The 19,973-nt window shown below is 37.9% G+C and overlaps 1 protein-coding gene across 14 annotated transcripts in view; it reads right to left on the bottom strand.

The window, feature by feature from the left end:
- CLIP1 (CAP-Gly domain containing linker protein 1) overlaps nt 1–19,973 on the bottom strand; it is a 77,654-nt gene that overhangs the window by 40,172 nt on the left and 17,509 nt on the right. For 6 of the 14 annotated variants that reach the window (XM_019507263.1, XM_019507264.1, XM_019507265.1 and 3 more), the window contains exons 5-13: nt 17,717–17,914; nt 17,329–17,432; nt 14,789–14,849; nt 13,567–13,599; nt 9,052–9,156; nt 3,633–4,577; nt 1,874–1,990; nt 817–874; nt 483–566 (exon numbers count right to left, since the gene is read on the bottom strand). In XM_019507263.1, coding sequence (XP_019362808.1) covers nt 483–566; nt 817–874; nt 1,874–1,990; nt 3,633–4,577; nt 9,052–9,156; nt 13,567–13,599; nt 14,789–14,849; nt 17,329–17,432; nt 17,717–17,914 — 1,705 coding nt within the window. The remainder of the gene's footprint in view (nt 1–482; nt 567–816; nt 875–1,873; nt 1,991–3,632; nt 4,578–9,051; nt 9,157–13,566; nt 13,600–14,788; nt 14,850–17,328; nt 17,433–17,716; nt 17,915–19,973) is intronic. The other 8 variants (XM_019507268.1, XM_019507274.1, XM_019507276.1 and 5 more) reach the window with 5 other exon arrangements.

The raw sequence follows: 19,973 nt of genomic DNA, 5'->3' as shown, positions 1-19,973 counted from the left end.
ATCTTACACTTGAAGCAAGTTAGTCTTAATTTCCAGCTTTCACTGTGATACATTTCTACTATCATCCCACTTAAATGTATATTAATGGAGCAGCTGATCTAAGTGGGCATTTTTGTTGGTAAATGTTAATACTGAGAAATGCATAAAGCAAGGCTTTAGTTATCTGTCTGGAGCAGACTCAAGCAAACGGCAAGTAAAGCCAGAAAATATATTTTACCACTGCTGCCCTGATGTCAGTCACTTTGCCCAGCGTCACTATATATAGTCTTTCAGTTGTACTTACTGAATGGTCACACAAATGACCTGATTTGCATTTTGGCTTGGGGCTAGAAACTAGGATGGTGTCTGATGTGCTAGCTTCCAAAAAAGGTATCTCCCATTGTGGAGGTATCAGCTACCATGTTATAAGAGGAGTAGGAGGCTGCATGAAAGCATAAAAGTGGCATTTTGTTTACAAGTACTCCATTTTCTCATTTCCTTACCTGTCAAACTAGATTTTAACTGTTCCAGTTCTGAGGACATAAGTGCAAACTGCTCTTCTTTTTGGTTTAGTTTTTTAATAGTTTCTATGGGAATAAAATGCAAAATTAGTCACCAGCTTAACTACAACTCAACTTTTTGAGCAAGTCTCATTGACAAGGCATGCATATTACTCTCAAACAAAGAAACCATAAATAATCCTGTTTTATTCCTAATATTTGTCAAACCAAGTACTGTACTGTTGAATTACGCCACATTCATGAAGAATTTAAATTTTGCAAGATACAATTTTCTGAAGCATTGGAAAGGTTGGGTTTAGATTTTAGGAAAACGTACCTTGCATAGATTTTTGAACATTTTCTGCCTCATCAGCGGCATTTGTGAACTTCTCTTTCTAGAAAAGAATGAAAGCCCAAGACAAGTTTACATTTGATAAAGAGACATTATTTAGAAAGTATGGGTACTATTTACCATTTACCAATGATGGAATTATGACTGATGACTGTCACAGACATATTGTGAATTTCTGACTTGTAGCATTAGGTATTTTAAATTTGTCAGAAAGAAAATAATCCTTCTGCATGTTCTTCCAGCTTCTCTGTAACCTGGGAGAGTGGTACAGAAGCAGTGCAAATTTGTATGGGAAACATGGTTCACACACAGGCCTATCAAGACAAGTGAACCAGTTATAACTGATAACTCAGTTCATCAGTTATAAACTTCTGGTTCAAAGGTTGTGGTGGATTCATGACCTCAACCGACTTTTGCAAGCTTGTGACCCATCTCATACCAGACTTTTCTTGCCTTACTGGGAAGACAAAATGAAAAAGTATGGATACTTAAGAAAAGGCCAGGATACAGAGGAAGATTCCACAAGGGACCTCTTCACATCAGCTTCTTAAACAACTGTGACCAAGAAAGGACCAGATGGCAACATAAAACCACTATATACGTATCTTGGTTTCACTTAAATATCATGATAGGTCTCAGGAGGAATTACTGTATGCTTTTGAATCTAAGAAGTCCTTGGATTTACAACGCACCTACGTTTTCTGACTCTTAAGAAATATAAAGCCATTAACAATAATTATTTTCAAATTGAGTTGTATGATGCCTGTGATCTGGCTCAATGTGTTATCTGAAGCCAGCAGAAGCTGAGCTCTGCTTATGTAAAAATTTAATGCAATAAAAAGTACTAAGAGTATCTTACCTTGAGGTGAGATGTATTGAAAAATTTTGCGTCAAAACTTAACTTGGGCAAAACTCCCTTTGAAATGACCTTAGGCTTTTGCCATGGCAAGGGCAGTTCTCACTCATGTAATTCAGTTATGATTTTCCCATAAAAGAACAAAGTGAACCCAATGGCTAGAGAGAATTTCTGAGAACTACTCACCAAAACTTGCAGCTCCTTTTCCAAAGAATCTTTAACTTGATTTACTGCACTTAAGTTTGTCTCAAGGTCTAGAAGTTTTTGCTCTTTGCTTTGCAGGTCTTTGGCCAGATTACTAGCCTAACAAGGTGATTAAATGGCATAAACAAAAATTATGAACATGAATAATATAAAAAAAAATGAAGAACCTAAAACAATTAATTTCAAAGAAATTAAGATGTTTAAACAATCAAATAAAAAATTAAAAAGATGAACAAAAACTGAAGGAAAAATGTTCTGTGTTAATTTAATAAATTTCTGCTGAAGGCTGCATTAACGTATTAGCTGCATCTCTGAATCAGTCCAAGATGATAAGCATAAGTTGTCTAAATGTGGTATTCTTAGAACTGTGCAGCAGATATTTTTAAAAATGTTTTTGGAATATAGTCAAATATTTTAAATTATATTTGTAGCCAACAGAACTAGGGTTTTTTATTACTAAATAAAGAGAACTGTACTGAACCGCCAGCATAACATTGAAAATGTTTAATGCTTATACTGCCCATTGACGGTCCTGGGAATGGTGGGCATTCAACATTATCTCCAAAAATCATGCCAAAATGTTCAAGCAGATGCAGTATTTTGGCACCATTTGTAGAAAGGTTTAGGAAAATGACCAAGTCACTTATACTGCTACTATGATTACAGAGTCAACTTGCTGGGTCGTAGATGAAGGAGGGGAAAGCTCAGATATTAAACCATGCCTTTTTCCCCCCAAACAAGAGAGCTTATTTTCCATCTACAGAATTCAAACCTAGACCAATACTTCATTAGTTAATAGCCTGACCACAAGCAAAACTACTGAGCCATGCACCATGTTGCAAACTTTGCTTCAATACACTTCACATGATGAAGCTGTCACAAAACATATGCCATCACATAGATGCTCCATCAGCATGGTCTCACTGATTTTATGGCTCTCCTTAGTTCTCTTAGATATAGCATGATCCCTCATCTCTTTCTCTGTCATATCTGCTAAGATGAATAACCCTTTTCTCCGCTTTCTACTTCTGGGTGATTGAGAGATAAAGAGTCACTCCTTCATCCTTTTCAGCCCTTTCAACTAAGTGACTGATTTTAGAGACCACCAGAAGACTAAATGTAAAGGCTTATCATTTCATAGCTCCCTGCACCGGTCTCTCAGCAATAGAAAGAACAGGACATACTTTTTCGGACCAGCAATTTACTTTTGCTTAGGACCTAGGCAGAGCTGTGAAGCCTTGATTGCAAGACCATCATTCAAAGAGGTACTCAACCTTTAGGAGGCATCAGTAATGCGAAGGAACTCGTGTCCACATCAATACAATCATCAAGCAGGAAAGACTTTCTTACTGAGTCTCATTTCACTTAACCTAAAATATGTTCACCATGAGAGTTGTAACACATGGAATTAACCCATGTCAGCTTTTCTTGTTCATTGGGCCCATATGCAACACAGCTTGCCCCAGTATAAATTCAGAGCAGGAGTCTTAAATCCATGGCAAAACACACACAAGACTTAAGTGTCTGGCAGTAATCTACCAAACAAGGACCTGTGGAGAACCTGCCTTCCAGATTTAGTGTAGGGTACAGTTTCTCTAAACCTCCTCAGATGGCACAAAAAATACCACAATTCATAAAACCCACATTTTTCCTCTGTGATGAGTGATTACTGAACATTAAAAATGGTATAAGGGTAAAATAAAATAAAACAAAGTAAAGTAAGATGGATGTTGATACAAACCTTGCTACTTCCATCACTCTTTTCTGCCTCTAAGCTCTGTATCTGTTTCTCAGCTGTCTCAAGCTGCTTACTAAGTTTCTGGATTTCCAATTTACCTTCAGAATTGGCTTTCTGAAGTGCATCAAGGTCCAAAATCTTTTCTTCAGCAGTTTTGATCTGTGTTGTAAGACTATCAATAACCTTGGTTTGTTCACTGAACTTGGCTTGCAGTACCTCTAGCTCCTTTACCTTTATTTCAGCTTCCTGCAATTTGTTTAAAGCGTCTTCCATTTCTACTAGATGTTGATCTTCTGCACTTTCCAGTTTCGTCTTCAGGTTTTCCAGGCTTCGCTCTCTCTCCTCTGTGACTGCCAACAGCTTTGCTTTCAGCCCTTCAATCTCTTTCAGATTATAAGATCGTTCATTCTCATGTTTTAATTTTAAACTGGAGGTTTCGTTTTCAAACTCTAATTTCATTTTCTCAATCTGTGTCCTCAGCTCTGCAAATTCAGCAGTCTGAGCCCCAACTCCTTTGCTGAAAGAAACCTTTAGTTCTTCCATAGCTTGCTGATGTGAAGCAATAGCAGATTCCAACTTTGACTTCCATAGCTCTATCGCATCTGAATTCTCCTTGTTAGCATGATCTAGTTTAGTTTTCAATGACTCATTCTCTTTTGTAATTCTATCGTTTGAAGCTGAAAGTGCTTTGATTTCTTTCTGACAAGCTTCTTCACTGATACCAAACTTCTCTTTCAATGAATTCATTTCATTTTGATGCTCTTTGCTAATGGCTGCCATTTTTTCTTGCAAAGAACTTATTTCTTGTAACAAGGCAAGAGAAGCGTCCACATCACCAACTGGTTTGCTAGACTCTAATCTTTCTCGGAGCTCTGCAACTTCCTTCACACGTAATGCTAGATCTCTTTCTAGTTCCATGATGCGAGATTTTTCTGAAACCGTGGCCACCTATGATCAACAGCATTTTAAAAGAAAGAAATATTTATAGAACATTTAAGACACAAAGAAATTTTTTAACTGGTCTCCATGAAATACTTCAGTTACTGTAAACTAACCTCATTCGTATAGCCTAACTAGATTTTTTGACAAACTGGACAAAGTCAGAGATAATCTAATCCAAACTCCTACTCTTCTTGACACTGGTAATGGAACATGAATTAAAGCATAGACTGTCTTTATGTGGAAGGCTACGAAACACAGCAATCCAAAATACTTGATTCAGTTTACACTGATCCTTTCATTTTAAATCAAAATACCAGTCATTTTATGTAACCCCTAGTACATACATTCCACTATTAATAACAGTTAAGTTGTACTTTATGAAGTTACTTGTTAAGCAGTGAACAATTTGTTAAGCAACAGATTAAAACTGAATCTTCTGCAGGTTATTAAGGTTCAGTAAAATGCTTCTAAAAGCCATTTTTAAAAGTGGCATAAAGAAAGAAGGAGAATTCTCAGCCTTTATTTGTTCAGGAAATTCCTTCCCTACACTATGTATACTCACTTTGAGACTGGCAAAGAAATGCAAATCTGGTTGATCTCCATGTAAAACACAGATGAAACACACATTTCCCTCATCCCTAGTTCATCTGTTGATACTACCCAAGGCTTTCACAGGATGTCAAAGCCTCATTACTTTTCTTAGCCTTTGGAATAAAGCCTATGTAAAATACCTCAACAACTGTTTCTGATCAGAAAGTTATCGTCTCCTTCCTAGTTTTACCTACATCACAAATAAGTATATTACTTACCTGCAATTATTTGTTTGTTCTTAAGTTTTTTCTATAGATCCTACTCTTGGTGTTATATGATTCCAATTATGACTTCAAGAAAAAAATATCTGTAAGCCCCTCCCACAAATTCCATCAGGCATGTTTTTTGCAGTGTACATTGTGACCACTTTCAAAAAACACTTTCCTGAGCTCACCAAGAACTACCTGCTATCAAAAGGAGGTCGAATAAACAAGAACGAATGGAAGAGGAGGCAATAGTGCTGCCAATGGGATGCATTACTAAAGCCAGAAACATTTTGTAGAAGCATTTAAGTGACTGACTGCCGTTTCTCATACAAAAGCTGTCAACTGTATCATTGCAGAGTCAACTTATAAACAGAGCAAGAAAATACACAACATGCAGATAACTAGTCAGGCGTTCTTCTCAGATAAATGTTCACTTAATTAAAGAAAATAAAACAGTAAGAACCTGAAGAAACCAGTTGATTGTTTAGCAAGGAATTGTAACACGTTCTTCCATTGGAACTCTGGCTAAACCAAAAGCTTGACAGGAGTTTAAAAAAAATACAACCTTGAGGACTTACTACATTAATGAATGAAACGCAGAAGCACTTTTCTCTTTCTCAGGAAGAAAAATTGTATTAACTGCATTTAATGATTTTCCCAATGCATAAAACAGAAAGCTCAGCTGAGCAACAAAAAAAACAAGCTCTCAATGCTTTCCAGTTTGAGGAAAAAAGATGAAGATAATTATCAGCTGTTTGATTCATAGATGATTTTTAAAATGTATCAATACACCAACTGGTCTTGAAATGTGTGTTGCAAATGTGTCGTAAGAGAAGTAGTATTCATCAGGCCATTTCCACACCTGGTAGATTTCTTCACATGGGAGACTGATATCATTCATCACCTCTTGGAGCAGATTTGCAGGCCTCCGGGTATTTTCTTTCAGCGCAAAGACTGGCAGTGTATTATTAAAAAGTTATCCTCATCTCTCTGTTACTGATGTTCCACAAGCGTAGAAGCCATTAATAAAGGCTTGTCAACCCAGCATGGCTATAGGCATGCATGTGTAAAGAATTCAAGAACAAGGCAACTTGACCAGTCTGTAAGGAGACCCAGAATCCATTCACGTAACAGGTAACTTTATGCTTTCTCTCTTGGGTAACCACTGACATCCTGGTAATATTTGAGCAAAAATATTAACATCACTTGATCAGGTCTGATGAGGCGTTTCCTGAGTGTGGCCAGAAATTGTGAACATATTAATAAGTCCAAATATAAAATTCTTATTAGTTTTTCCTCTAGAGATGAAGGTTTCTTATCTTCTCTCAGTAAAAATGTTTGGACCAGTTGTGCCCCAAAGACCAAGGTTTTAGGCTCTATGTTGCCAACTTAATTGGGTAGAATCAAGCATACCTAAAGTACTTCTCCCTAAAAATACAGATCTCACATCTCCATAGCATGGACCTGAGCATTTGTGTATAATCCTCTTGAAATCTCTCCACATATCAATGCTGTCCCAGAAGGGTCCTAAAGGTGCAGTTACTCTGTATTTTTCTTTAACATGAAATTAGGTAAAAGTATCACCTGTGTGTTCCTCTACCATTCAGGTTCTTCTATCATCTTAACAAAACAAGAATGAGTTAGGAAACACCTGTTCCTCTTTTGCCTAAGTTGGAGAGCTAGAAAAGCTTTAGTGTCTTGCTGTTTTGTTTTGAGTAGTAAGGGCCTGACATTTTTTTACACTTCACAAATATGCAGAACTCCAGCTAAATGGAAGTTCATTCTCTGCAGAATGGCCCTCCCACCCCGCAAGACAATGCAGCTAGTTTATGTTGCATCTACTAACTGATAGCTGGATAATAAGAGGATCCAAAATGAGAGTGTAATGTTTTGAGTGAATGATGAAGAAACCATGCTTAGAGCAGGATATCATATTGCCTATAGGAAGGCTACAGTATCGTATTCATATTATAGACAAGCATAATTCTTATTTACCTGTGAGAATTTTAATGCTTTTCTATTTTCCAAATAGCTCAAAATCACCATGAAAACCTGGATCCATTAATCCCATCGATTTACTGGATTCCCATAAATTTAAAGGATTGCTACACAGAAGCAATCCATTCTTTCAGTTTTATAATACAAGAGTAGGATCTATAGAATATTCTCTTCTCAGAAAAGAGGTCTTACAGGACTCCGGCAAAACCCAAATTTAAAATTTCACACTGATACTACAAAGTTCTGCCTTTATTCTTCAGGATCCATAAATGCAAGCTTTTTCATTGTTGGGATTAACTCAGTGGTAATTAAATTAAATAACTTCTTATTAAAATTTAACAGGAACCAGACAGTAGCTGTCCACATCTTCCTTTTCTTCACTTAAATCTTTTGGATTTAGAAAAATAATTAGCTGCCAATCCACAGTCACTGATATGGTACCATTTACTTGTCATTCCATCTTAATTAATTAATTATAGCATTTTCTGGTTTGGAGAGAAGATTTGGTTTCAATTAAATCAACAAGCTTTAAACTGACAGAAGAAAGCTGATTGGACAACCTGCAAGTTCATTTTAAGAACAATGACTGCCAATGATTTGATATTCATTATGCACTGATATTTAAAATCATCTAAATCAACCATAAGCAAGCAAAGGTTTAGGCCTGAACAGAGCAGTTTCAAATTACTGGGAAGTTTCACAACCAGAACAATTAATCCTTTCAAGTACAAAAATCAAAAAAGTTTCCTTTCTTGTATCTGCACAGAGCACCAATTAAGGAACTTTAAAAAGTATTTTTTGATGCTTCCTGGAGCTTGACCTTAAAGAAACCTCAGGTCAAACTGTGATGTAGAAGAGCATGTTCTACTAAAAAGACCTGTATAAAGCAATACTGGAATCAACCATTTAGCCTATGCTGCCCCTGTCTCAACTAAAATTTGATACAGGGTTAATACCTTTCGAGAGAAAGATTAATATGGTTCTTGCAAGAAAGATATTAACATAATTTCAAGTCTGAGCACAGGCAGAGCTTTTACACCTTTGACAAGGGCATCACAAAAAAGTCTTAAAGGTGTAAACTGATGGAAAAACCACACAGGTTGAGAGGGAGAAAAAACTGTATGGCATTATACGCTTGTATAAATAACTATTGCAACTTGTTCTTAAGGGCCAGATGATTGAGAACGTCACCCCCTACCCTCCCACAAGCCTCTCAACTGGAAGAACTAAGAAATGAACATGTTGGTTTAGACCCAGAAAGTCAGTAAATTTTAGCATTTCCTGACGAGCACAAAGAACAGTGCTATTTGCTACAAGTAGATAGTGAACACTGATAAATAAACCCTCAGTTTTGTTTGTGGCTTTGGATCTGTATTCAAGTGATACTTTTCCTGTGTGAAGAGATCTTACCTGGGTCGAAGAAATATCTATATATATTATATTAATATATAGATATTTCTTCAAAGGATTCCTTTGAAGAAATATTTATAAATATATATGCAAGTTACTAATGGTCACAATAATTTTAATGGTAATGTTAGGGGTGTTTTGTGCACTTCTGTGCATATTCTGATCAAGGCAGAACTAAGGCACTCCTGCAAATTTGTATTTACCCAGCACTGTGTCATGAGAAAGCCTCCACATTACAAACAGGTCTCGTTCATTTAAATAGCGAAAACCATTACCCTAGTGTCTTCTAACTCCCTCTGGAGTTTGTCAGCTTTGGTCTTTTCAAAGAGCAGGCTCTGTTCAAGCTCCTTAATGCGGGCATGCTCCAGTTTGGTCTGCGTCTGTTAGTAAAAAGGGAAAGGAAGAGAACACAACAGTGCCACCATCACATGCCAGCACAAAAGGAAGGAGCCACATGCAGGCCGTGCTGCCAGTATCTTCTACCAATGATGAGCAGAGAAGATGCAGTGGTAAAATGAACAGGGAAATGCTATGGATGAAAGCAACGGACTCAAAGTGTAAATGGACTGACAAAAAAAACCAAAAACCAAAACAAACGAGAAGAAGTATGGACAAAAGGTAGATTCATGCAGCCAAGTAGAAGTTATTTATCAGTATGTGAAGTTGATCAGCACAAATTAGAATAGTTAATTCTTGTTTTTACAGAACTATATGCCCCTTCCCTTGCCACTCCCATTAACATTGAACTTTACTGATATGCCACTGACTTTGTTTTTAACAATTTATATATGAATTGAGGGGGGAAAATTCAGACCTGGTTTTTAGTGGCTGAAGTTCATGGAATAAGAAACAGCTCACAACAGGTCTGAACTTGGATATTTGTTCAAATTTCTGTAGAACACTAGTAGGCTCTCATGGTTTCCAAAACTTTGCCACAAAAGTCTCTGTAGCAAGTCACAGGAAGGTCAAAGTATTTTTCACTAGGATATGTGCAATGTAAATCCAAATGTAGAGAATGTGGGTTACTCAGAATGTCTTTTCCCAGCTCTTCCAGAAAGGAGCCAAAGACAAGCAACATTCTCCAGAACTACTGGGAGGAATGCAACTGACTTAGTCTGGTTGTTTTGTAACTAAAATGCTGATTTTTGCCCAACGCACATCACTCAAGTAGCAGTAGTAACAAAGGACTTGGGCTTTTCGTACTTCTAAGAGATGCTGTTCCAAAAAATAGAAGAAAAAGAAAGAACCAGACCAAGCTAAGCCACCGGGTAACTTCTGCCTTTTGCTTCCAAAAGCAGTACAAGTTTTATAAGGGAGTAGGGAATATCTGAATGCTTCATTCCCAGATATTCAACACGGAAACTTGCAAGAATTCCTAGAAATTTGCAAGGAAGCCTGAAGTTTAAGAGGGATGAAGGAGAGTCCAACAGCTGTTCCATTCTTGGCTTGCATAAGAGGGAGCAAGAGTGAGAGCAAGAAGAGAAGAGCATCCAGAGTTAAAAACTAGGTGTCACACGTCTCTATGAATTGCAAAATTTGGTACATTGTGTCATTCTTAGCACATGCCCATAATGAACTACTGAAAGTTAGTTTAAAAAATACAACATTCTTGCCTGTTGGTTTATCAAAGAAGAGATGCTATCTGAAGAGACCTGACCACTTCAACAATAAAGAGAGGCCACCCAGGTGGTGGCAGAATTCAGTTCCATCTGTGTATGGCAAAAGATATGCCCCACTTCAAGAATACCTGTCAGGCAGGGGCAATGCTCTGCTACATACTTTAACCACAGCAGGTAATTTAGTGCAGAGCAGAGTCGATAGATGGAAATAGCAAGAGAAATATTGATTAGAATAAGTAGGTCTACAGCATGCAGAACCTGCTATAGGATGGAAAGAGTCTGAAATGAAAAAGAATGTAGGGGAACCCAACAAGGCACTAATTCCACTTCAAACCATCTTATATGCACATGGTAGTACAACCAGTATAGTAAAGACAGTGAGAAATCCCTGAAAAGTAGCATTTAAGAAGGAAAAAAACAAACAAACACACACATACCACACAATAAGCTGATTAGGATTTCTTCAAACCAGACCTAACTGTCCAAGACTATTAAGTTGTCTTTGCAGAGGAGGTGAGATTGGGGGGGGGGGGGGGGGGGGGGGGGGGGGGGCCTTATTTTGCTTCAAGTTTATTATTCTCCACCCATCAATTAATCAAATTATATTTTAACCTGAGTATTTCAATCTGATGCAATCAGGTTGCTTCTTTGTCTAAAAAGTTGACAGTTCACTGGTGCTTTTCTGAAGAACAAAAAACAAAACAAAAATCTGTATCTGTCAAGGTAAAACAAGGTATGCTAATTCTACTAATATAATTAATAGATGCAAAATGCAAGGATCCAAAAGCAGTAAAACTTCCTTCAAATGATAAGCATTCAATAGTTCCTTGTGTTACCTGAGTTTCTATAAGGCTCCATGCCTGCTTTGTTCCTGCACCAGTTGTATACCAGAAGAGAAAGGATTGTCTTTACTGTCACCAAGAGCCTTATACAATGTGGCCAGATATTCTCAGGGAAAATAACAGATGCTAACAAAAGTTGTAAATACCTAATTGATCTAAATACAATAGCTTTAATTAAGACCCTTTGTGTGACTGCACAGTATTATTTGAGTCCATTAAACAAAAAGCCAAAACCAACAAGTCATCCTAAAATGTTTTAATTTTTTTAGCCAGTGGTTTAAAATAAATTCTTACATATCCTGTATCACATTCCCCAAGGAAGATCTATATAGAAAGCATATACACTTCTCCAGAGTCCCCTGGAGTTCACTGATAGAATCCTTGTCTATCACACAGGAGACCAGGGTTCAATTCCATCTGCACTCAGTCTGGTCTTTGGATTTTGTCTCAGCAGGCTAAAGGGAGGATGGAAGGTCTAGGTAGCCTCCACTCCTCCAAAAATTCCTGCCCAGGAATATGCATATATCGAAGGTCTGGGTGGCTCTCACGCATATACAATAATCCAGGAGGATCAGTGGTCGCCACCATAGAGTTCTCCTCAGACCAAAAGTTTCTCTATCAAAATATACTACCTTAAGGTTTTCTCTTGCACTTATCCTAAACTAAAAGCCTTCTTGTTTAATTCCTCACTTACAAGAATTGTAAACCTAGCTGCTAATACTAGACAGACATCAATTCAATCAGAACTGATTTAAAAAAAATAATCTCATCTATTATTTAAAAACATGCAGCTGACAATAAGAGAAGCTCCATGCAAAAGAACCCTCAGCAAGATTTTTGAGAGCTTATTGTTTTTATTACTTGGAATTTATCATTCAAAAAAGTCTGCTTTCTATGACAAAGATTTATTGTAGTGTACTGTAAGGGAGAGAAGGATTTGAACTTAAAATTCAACACAAATGTATAAAAAGCAAAAAAGCAAACAAACCAGCAAAAACACCCCCAACTCACAACAGGAGCCTCTCCTTTCTCTGGAGCATTGCAATCAGAGATGAGCGGTGGGAGACAAATCCTAACTTGGACCTGATTTATACTCTGTACAACTCCACTAAGTGACTGCAGAGCCATTAGTCACCAACAAAGTTCAGCATCTGCACACTGGCTGCTCTCCTCCTCTCCAAGCTGAAATTCAAAGTCAAGTTTTGCATCTCTGGATTGAGCTGTCAAAGCTATGCCGCTGTCCAACTGTCCTGTGACTATGACAGGAGGTCCTCCTGTTCCCCACACTGCCTCCCATGGTGGGGTGATCACTAAACAATGCAACCTGAGCAGTTTCTTAGCTAGGGCTCCATTTAAAAATTAATACCACCCCCTACTCAAATGGACAGCAGCAAAGATTTTTTTCCCCCCCTCAGGAAAGAAGGCGGCCACATTCAAGTTTACTTCCATCACACCATGGAGCCAGACATGGAAGGACAGAAGAGACCCAGATCACTGAAGTAGTTTTAGAAAAGAAACACCTAAGAATGCATAGTAGGAAACTATTTTTAGTTTTGAGTGCTTTCTACTTGGGATAGGGATAGGGAAAGGGAGTCTAAGCAAAAGGAGAGAGCTTTGGAATTCCATCAGTACCAGAGAAAGAGCAGAGGGCATTTATTTTAATTACTTGCAAAGCAATTTTTCCTAACCAGTGCAACACAATTCCTCTCCAAGACTCAGGGTTGAAGTCCCTTTATACTAGAATGAAAAATCCATTTATTTGTTCACTATAAATAGTGAGATAATTATGCTTCTCCTAGCTTAAAGCTCTCTCGTCAGCATTTCATGAGGAAAAAAAAAAGGTAATGAGTCTAAGGCATGTGGGAGGGACATCAAATTTGTTCTCAGAAGAAATGTAATAAAATGCTGTACAGTGCCCTCCATTGAACAGTAGTGGGAGCTCACGGGAAAGCATGTAGGATTTTGTGATGAATGCAAGCTGCAGCCTGTTTTTAAGTGAGGGACATTTCAGGGAGCGTGACTAGTTTCCTACAAGCTCCTGTTACTTTCCAATCATTTGCACTGTATTAAGTTTGTGGTTTCATATTTGAAAAAGACTCTAAGGATGATGCATTCTCCCACACTTCAGTTAAGGGGGATTACAGCGTTTAGTCATTACATACATTCCTTTTGATAAATGTTGTAATTGCTCTGAAAGCAACATGCACACATACTACAGTCAATGTTTCAATAACAGATTATGCAGTTAGTGATTAAGTTTATCAATAAGCATTTATTTGTACACAATCTGTTAATGGGAATATCTTTGCACACGGAAGTGCCCTCTTACATTCTCAGGATCTTCAGAAATCTGCCTCTTTTGCTATCAGTAAAATTAAAAACAAAAACAAAAATATTTTACCTCAACACTTAACACTATTATTTCTAATACAAGCAACAGGAGACATTTAGTTAACCTGAATTCAATTTAAACTTTAAGATATGCATCTTGACAAACCAATTCTGGTCTGCTGTGATTTCAAACACTGTTTTAAACATAATAATAATAATACTAATAAATAATATGTCATTCACTAAAAATAAAGAAGATTTCTATGAAAAGTTTAGACAGATATTTTTAAATGGATGGAAGACTAAAAGGTAGAACTAAAAAAGGAAATGTTATATGAAATGGACCACTTAAGGCTAGCACTTTCGGGCTTTAAGGGTTCATAGTGTCACAAGTCAGTTTAAATTTGTATTTCTCTGCATCCTGGGATAAGAGCATTCAATATCTTTCAGATTAAACAAGAACATGTTAGAGATACAAGAGGGAATCCAAGAATTTAAATTTTAAAATTTGGATTATGAAACTGGCAGTGTTTATACTGGCTCAGACCATTTCTTGCTAATTAATCCTATGTAGATTATAACGTTAGACTAGAGCTCAGCACAGCACAGGGACCAGGAAAAGCAGGAAGGTAAACAGTGGGAAGAGCAAATTTTTGACTCTTCAGTGATGCATTCTGAGTTCTGAGCTCTCACTAAAGCACAGTGCGATGGTAAGCTTACTGAGAAGTGTACAAGGATGAAATAATTTTTCAGTGTCAGTCAGCCAGAAGACAAATGTGATTCGTTTTCAGTGCCCATTTAACTGGGATGCAGCTAACAACTGTCAGTTTCATAAAACTTTAACTCTGATTTCTGTTTGTTGATTTCACTAAAAGAATTTTGGAAGCATTAGCAAGACATACTATAAAACAGCAAAAAGGGTAGAATTTTACCAAGAACTAAAGCACTCTGACAAAACCCACCACCACTCAACTCTAGAAGCCGTGCTGAGCAATTCAATTTGCTTAAGGGTCCAATCCTGAAATGTCTGAGCATTTAACTTAGACAAGGACTGCAGAATTGGGAACTACCTTCATGTGTTATGTGCGCTTCTGGACTACCAACATGCAGTTTTAATCATTTCTATTATTTTCTCAGACTACTTGTACTACTACCTCTAGAACTGTTTGCATTTCGAAATCCTACAGCATGTGAAGCTTACAAAGTTGGGGGTATTTTACCTCTAGGTCTCCTTTGGTAATGGATTCTTCTTCTACACGGAACTGAAGGTCCTCTACCTTCCTGTGAAGCATAAAATAATGACAATTTTGAAAGAGACTGATTTTCACACTTGCTTTTCCCAAGAAATAAAATCTACAGTAAAATTTTTGATTACTTCAGTCTGTAGCAGGAAAAAGTGGAAGAGATGAAAAACAACATGGCAAACTCTATAGAGAACTCTGAACGGCAAATTAAAGCCAAAATATGACAATAATACCTTTCTGGCAGTTCTACAAGTAGAAGATAGAAAATATTTCAAGGTAACTGGCCGCCATTTCATTCATTCCTTAAATCCTTTGAAGGTTCTCAGACTATCGCCTGGACACACAACTTTATCTAATATACCATTACAATCTCTAATTTATGCATGAAATGAGGAAGAAAATAGGAAATGTTAAAAAGATGAAAGGAACCAGATTTAAGAGCATGTAAACTAGCAGGCACTAAAAAACTAATGCAGGCAAACCAGGGTGATCTTCAGAATATGCTGGATGCTCAAGATGACACATGGGGCAAATAGGAAAGGAACCAACTCTTGCTCAAGTACAACCGGCCTTGTCTATATTAGATTTTTCAGAGATGTAGTTAGAAAGTGTTGGCCAACAATTTAAGAACCCCACTTCTCCCTATTCATATTTTACCAAGTGACTTGAATGGTCTAGGGATGGCATATTTCAATTAGAGGGTTCTGGAGTCAGATTCTGAGCTATATTAGACTAGCTCCCTAGTCCTTCCAGCTCCACAAAAGAGTGCAGAAGAGAGAAAAAGGTGCCTATTACTCCTTGAATGGCACACACCGGCTGGTAACTGGAGGTTGGCTGACTGACTGGAGAAGACCACATTAACATCTCCTTAGTCTAAACAGGGCTCATGGGAATTAAAGGACTTTTTGGAGAAAAAGGAAGAAAGGAAAAGTACAATATGTATTTAAGTTTATACAAAGCTGTATATGGCACAATTCTATATTTTTTTCTGAGCAAAGCATTTATCATTGCTGGATTTCAAGCTGCTGCATGGGTCGTTCACACAGAACAGAGAACTTTCCTAGAAAAAATAACTGTAGACTGTTTAGGAAGGAGAGGCAGAAATATTCATGGCTTCAGCGGTGTAGTATTTCCCAAGTGGTAAAATGCCACTTCAGTTAATGTGTGTCAGGCATACACAGTGATCCTGTTACGTTGCCTAGCAACGTGGTGGAGGTGAGCTCAAGGCCAACGAGGACCAGACTTAAAGTAGTCCCTGCTGCCCTGGCATTCACAACCAAGCTGCGAGACGGAGAGCGTCTACTACATATTCATTTCTAGGGGTGGATTCAAACAACATTACACTCATCGAGAACAGGGAGCAACACATTGTGAAAATCCAAACAGACCGGAGCTAAGGGGGCCGTGAATGCTGCAGAGAGTCAGCTGAGACTTTCTTCTGTGATCCATACACCAGGAATGTTGAGTTTTTAAGAAAAGCAATTTTCCTGTACAGTTTTCCATAAAGTCAGTTTCACAGAAATGGGTGTAACTGGAGGGTGCAAAGCTGGAAGCCTGCCCGTGCTGTTTCTAGATAGGCTCCTGCTTCTCAAGAGATTCTAAAGAGCATTCTGAATGCACAAAGACAGCAAATTAATCACCTTCCAGCACTCTCCAAAACATACCCGATTCACCACTGTTGGAACTAAATGGAAGTCGGGAATCTCAACTCCTTTTTCACCAACAGTTCAGGATGGAAGTTAGGAAAGACATAAAGCTTAAAAGGATTTGATGATTTTTTTCCCCCCAGAAAGGGGAAATGAGCATGCACCTGATGGAAACGAAGACTAACTTATAAGTTCCTGATTTGGCTGACTTGAGAAACAAAAATATAAAGCTGCCCTGTGACGTAGGAGAAATTACGCTTTCAGGAATCAGAGCATAAGCTAAAAACACTTTATTAGGAGGAATAAAAGTCCTTTATAAAACGAGAGAGAGGCAGTATAAAGGAATGATCTGCTTGAAATTCAGGTGGAGGATAAGTAGAGACAGAAATTAAAAAAAAAAAGAAGTCTCAGCAAGGCAATCTAGTCCAACTCTCTCCCTTTGAAAACGTGAGCAATAAATGAGTGTAAAACTCCAAACATGAACAAACAAACAAAAAACTTCAGAAGCATATGCAGACTGTCATCTGATATTCTTCATACCTGACTATTAACATCAAACATTAAACTCATTGAAACCTCATAAAATCTGTTTGCCAGTCACAATCTGTTGATCTAAGCAACTCCATAACAGCATGAATTATGTTGGAGTTCTTATACCAACTACATACTTGCCTACTGGGGCAGGGAGCATATTTTTAGTAGCATTTTATAGGAACAGCACTGGTTTTACAAAAAGCACTCCCTAGATCACTAGGTCACAACTACAATGTTTAAATATGGAGTTAATCTGTTATTTGTAAGCCACCACATTTGAAAACACAAGGACTTGACTGTTACAGAGAAATACTGAGTAAAACATTTCAGGTTCACCTTTTCTCTTCTTCAAGTTGGTTGAGAAGCTCCACTTTCTCCCTATCAGCAGCTTCAACCATAGCCCGTAACTGGTCCATCTTCGCTTCCACTTCCACCACATGCTATATTTGTAGCAATGACACAGAATTCAGTGAGTAAGTGAAATCATACATTAAAGCAATTTAAGCAGGGATATATCTAAGAGGAAAAAGCAAGCCACCCAGTTCACAGGAAAAGAAAAGTGGATGGTTAACCATTTTCCATGGAAGCATATCAGGAAAGAGGAGCAACAAAGACATAATTCAGTAAGTGATCACCCAAAGGATAACCCCCTTACCCCCACCCCTAAAAAGGTGGGCAGAGCCCCAAAACCATAATTTCAAACAAAACCAGAATCATTCTTTACCCGGTCATGTCCATCTCGAACAAGTGCTAGCTCCTGCTCTATTTCCCCAACATGACTAGTTGCTTTAGCAACTTCTGCTCTCTCCAGGTCTCTCTCTGCCAGAAGCTGTTCAATGTGCTGCTGCTTCTCCTTCAGAGCCTCCTGCAAGGCTGTGGTGCCAGAAATTTTTCTTGCATATCGGGAAGATGTTTCTGTCAACTTCAGAAAGTTAAGTAAAAAAAAAATCACAGTTATATAAGTGGAAAAAAGTCAGGAACATCATTTGACTGCACAAGAATTTTGGTGCACTTGCTACCTAAGCAAATGTTATCCATACCCAGTAACAGATACCCCCAATATATGTCATATGCCAATTAAAGAAAAGGAAAATAGTCTACTTCAATTAGCTTTTCTGGAAGTTAACAGCAAACATACCCCTGTGGCAAGACTGTTAGGTGGCAATCAGCAAGTGCTGTGTGGGAGAGAGAAGGGCTCAAGTGAAAACAAAGGGCTGGCCTCAGTCTTGTATCAGTACTGGAGGCTCACTCAAAGGCTAGCTTATTAGGTTGCTAAACATCTTTTCATACGGGCACTGGCTAGAGTTAAAAATGTCCTCACAGTAAGTTAAAGACATTTTTCCTCTATTCACTCAATCCATCTTGGGTCACTTGCAGAATCTAGAAACATTAAGTTTCCAAATGCTGTATGAAACACTACTCCTATGAACTCTCACTCCCATACTATCAGTTTTTATTTAGAGAAGGGTAAATATATAGGGTCAAATTCTGCTGTGTACTTAACTGAGCCTTCCACCAAGGCCAACACAAATTTACTTCAAATAAAATGACAAATTCTATGGTCCTTGTAATGCTACTTAACATTTTGAAGCAGAATCCTCAGTACAAATTGCCCTGAGGATGAAGATAGCTTTCAGAAAGACCTACTTTGAAGGATCTGAATTAAAAAGTAGAGAGAAAAGTAGAATCAAGCTGGAAAATGTGAAAACTTCTAAAGTGAGACCGAAGGTTTGGCCTGGTTATGTTGCTTCACCCGAGGAATTAGTCATTACAAATACTCAAAGTTAGCATCTCTTTATCCTCCACATCATCAAGGCTTTTTAAATGAAAAAGGGAAAAATGGAAGAACTAAACATACAACAGGAACTGGCACTGAAGTGAGCAAACAAGTTGTGGGTTCAGGAGGTATGACTGTAAGCCTGCAGACATAAGTAAAAACTGCCCTGAACTTTCTGTAGTTCAGAGAGTTTCTTGTCAAGTGTTAAAATATGACATCTTTCATCTACTCCTCAGTAGATTATCCTTAAATTCTACCAGAGCAGACTTAGGCTGCCTCCTCCAGAAAATATCTGATCATATTTCCCTTTCCATGTTCTGAGCTAAAAGCTTCTTTATGCCATTCTCTTCTTTTAGAGCCAGCTCTTCCAGAACACAAAGCAAGCAATGTACATCAAGTAACTTGAGAAACATCAGGAAGAATTGCATTAGCTTCTTATAAAAAAAGACAGGTTCAGGTTGATGTTCGGATGACAAGCTACCATATTTCCTCAGCTACCAAGAAATGTGCCACAATCCCAAAAGCAGGACCAAGCCTTAGCTCATGAGTCATGAGCAGCTACTTCTCAGTGACTACAGCTTTTCAAAGCTCAGAATTTAAGGAATGATCTCAAGTTTGCAGTGCTAGACAAAAAAAAAAAAAAAAAAAAAAATCACAGCTCATCCCCATCTTGGAGATAGTCTTGAATTGCAAAAGGCAGTTTTGTTACATCAGTGGCTCATCTACCTTGATGGTACATAGAAGAGAAAACAGTAGTATCCCTTAAAAAGAATGGGGACAAAGCTGTCAAACTCCAGATCAGAGAGAAAAGTTACACAAAAACACTGCTTCTGGAATATCAGAGTAGCAGAAACCTGCTGTGACTAATGTTTGAGTATAAGCAAGGAAATGCCGGACTTTGCCAATAATCAGCATTTTACTCCTCACGAGCAAAATGTCAAAAGGTTATTTTGAAAAATGGAGTCTCCACTTGGACACAACCAAAGCATTCATGCCTACTGAGGAGAGCATGCAAGGAAGAGGGCTGCAGCCTGCACTTCGAAAATATTTAACTGTGGAAGAATGATATATTTATGGTCAAAACATCTGAAAGCACTGAAGGAAAGCACTAGAGAGAAAAATCAAAAGAGTTATTATAGTCTGCAGCCACTCCCATGTCAACAAGAAGCTAAGCAGAGTAAGTTCATGCTTGTACTTGGATGGA

This window comes from Gavialis gangeticus, unplaced genomic scaffold, assembly GCF_001723915.1.
Source record: "Gavialis gangeticus isolate Ggan-Ray unplaced genomic scaffold, GavGan_comp1, whole genome shotgun sequence".
NCBI classification, from domain to species: Eukaryota; Metazoa; Chordata; order Crocodylia; family Gavialidae; genus Gavialis; species Gavialis gangeticus.
Note: the sequence above shows the minus strand (reverse complement) of the source record. Positions and strands in the feature narration are given on the sequence as shown.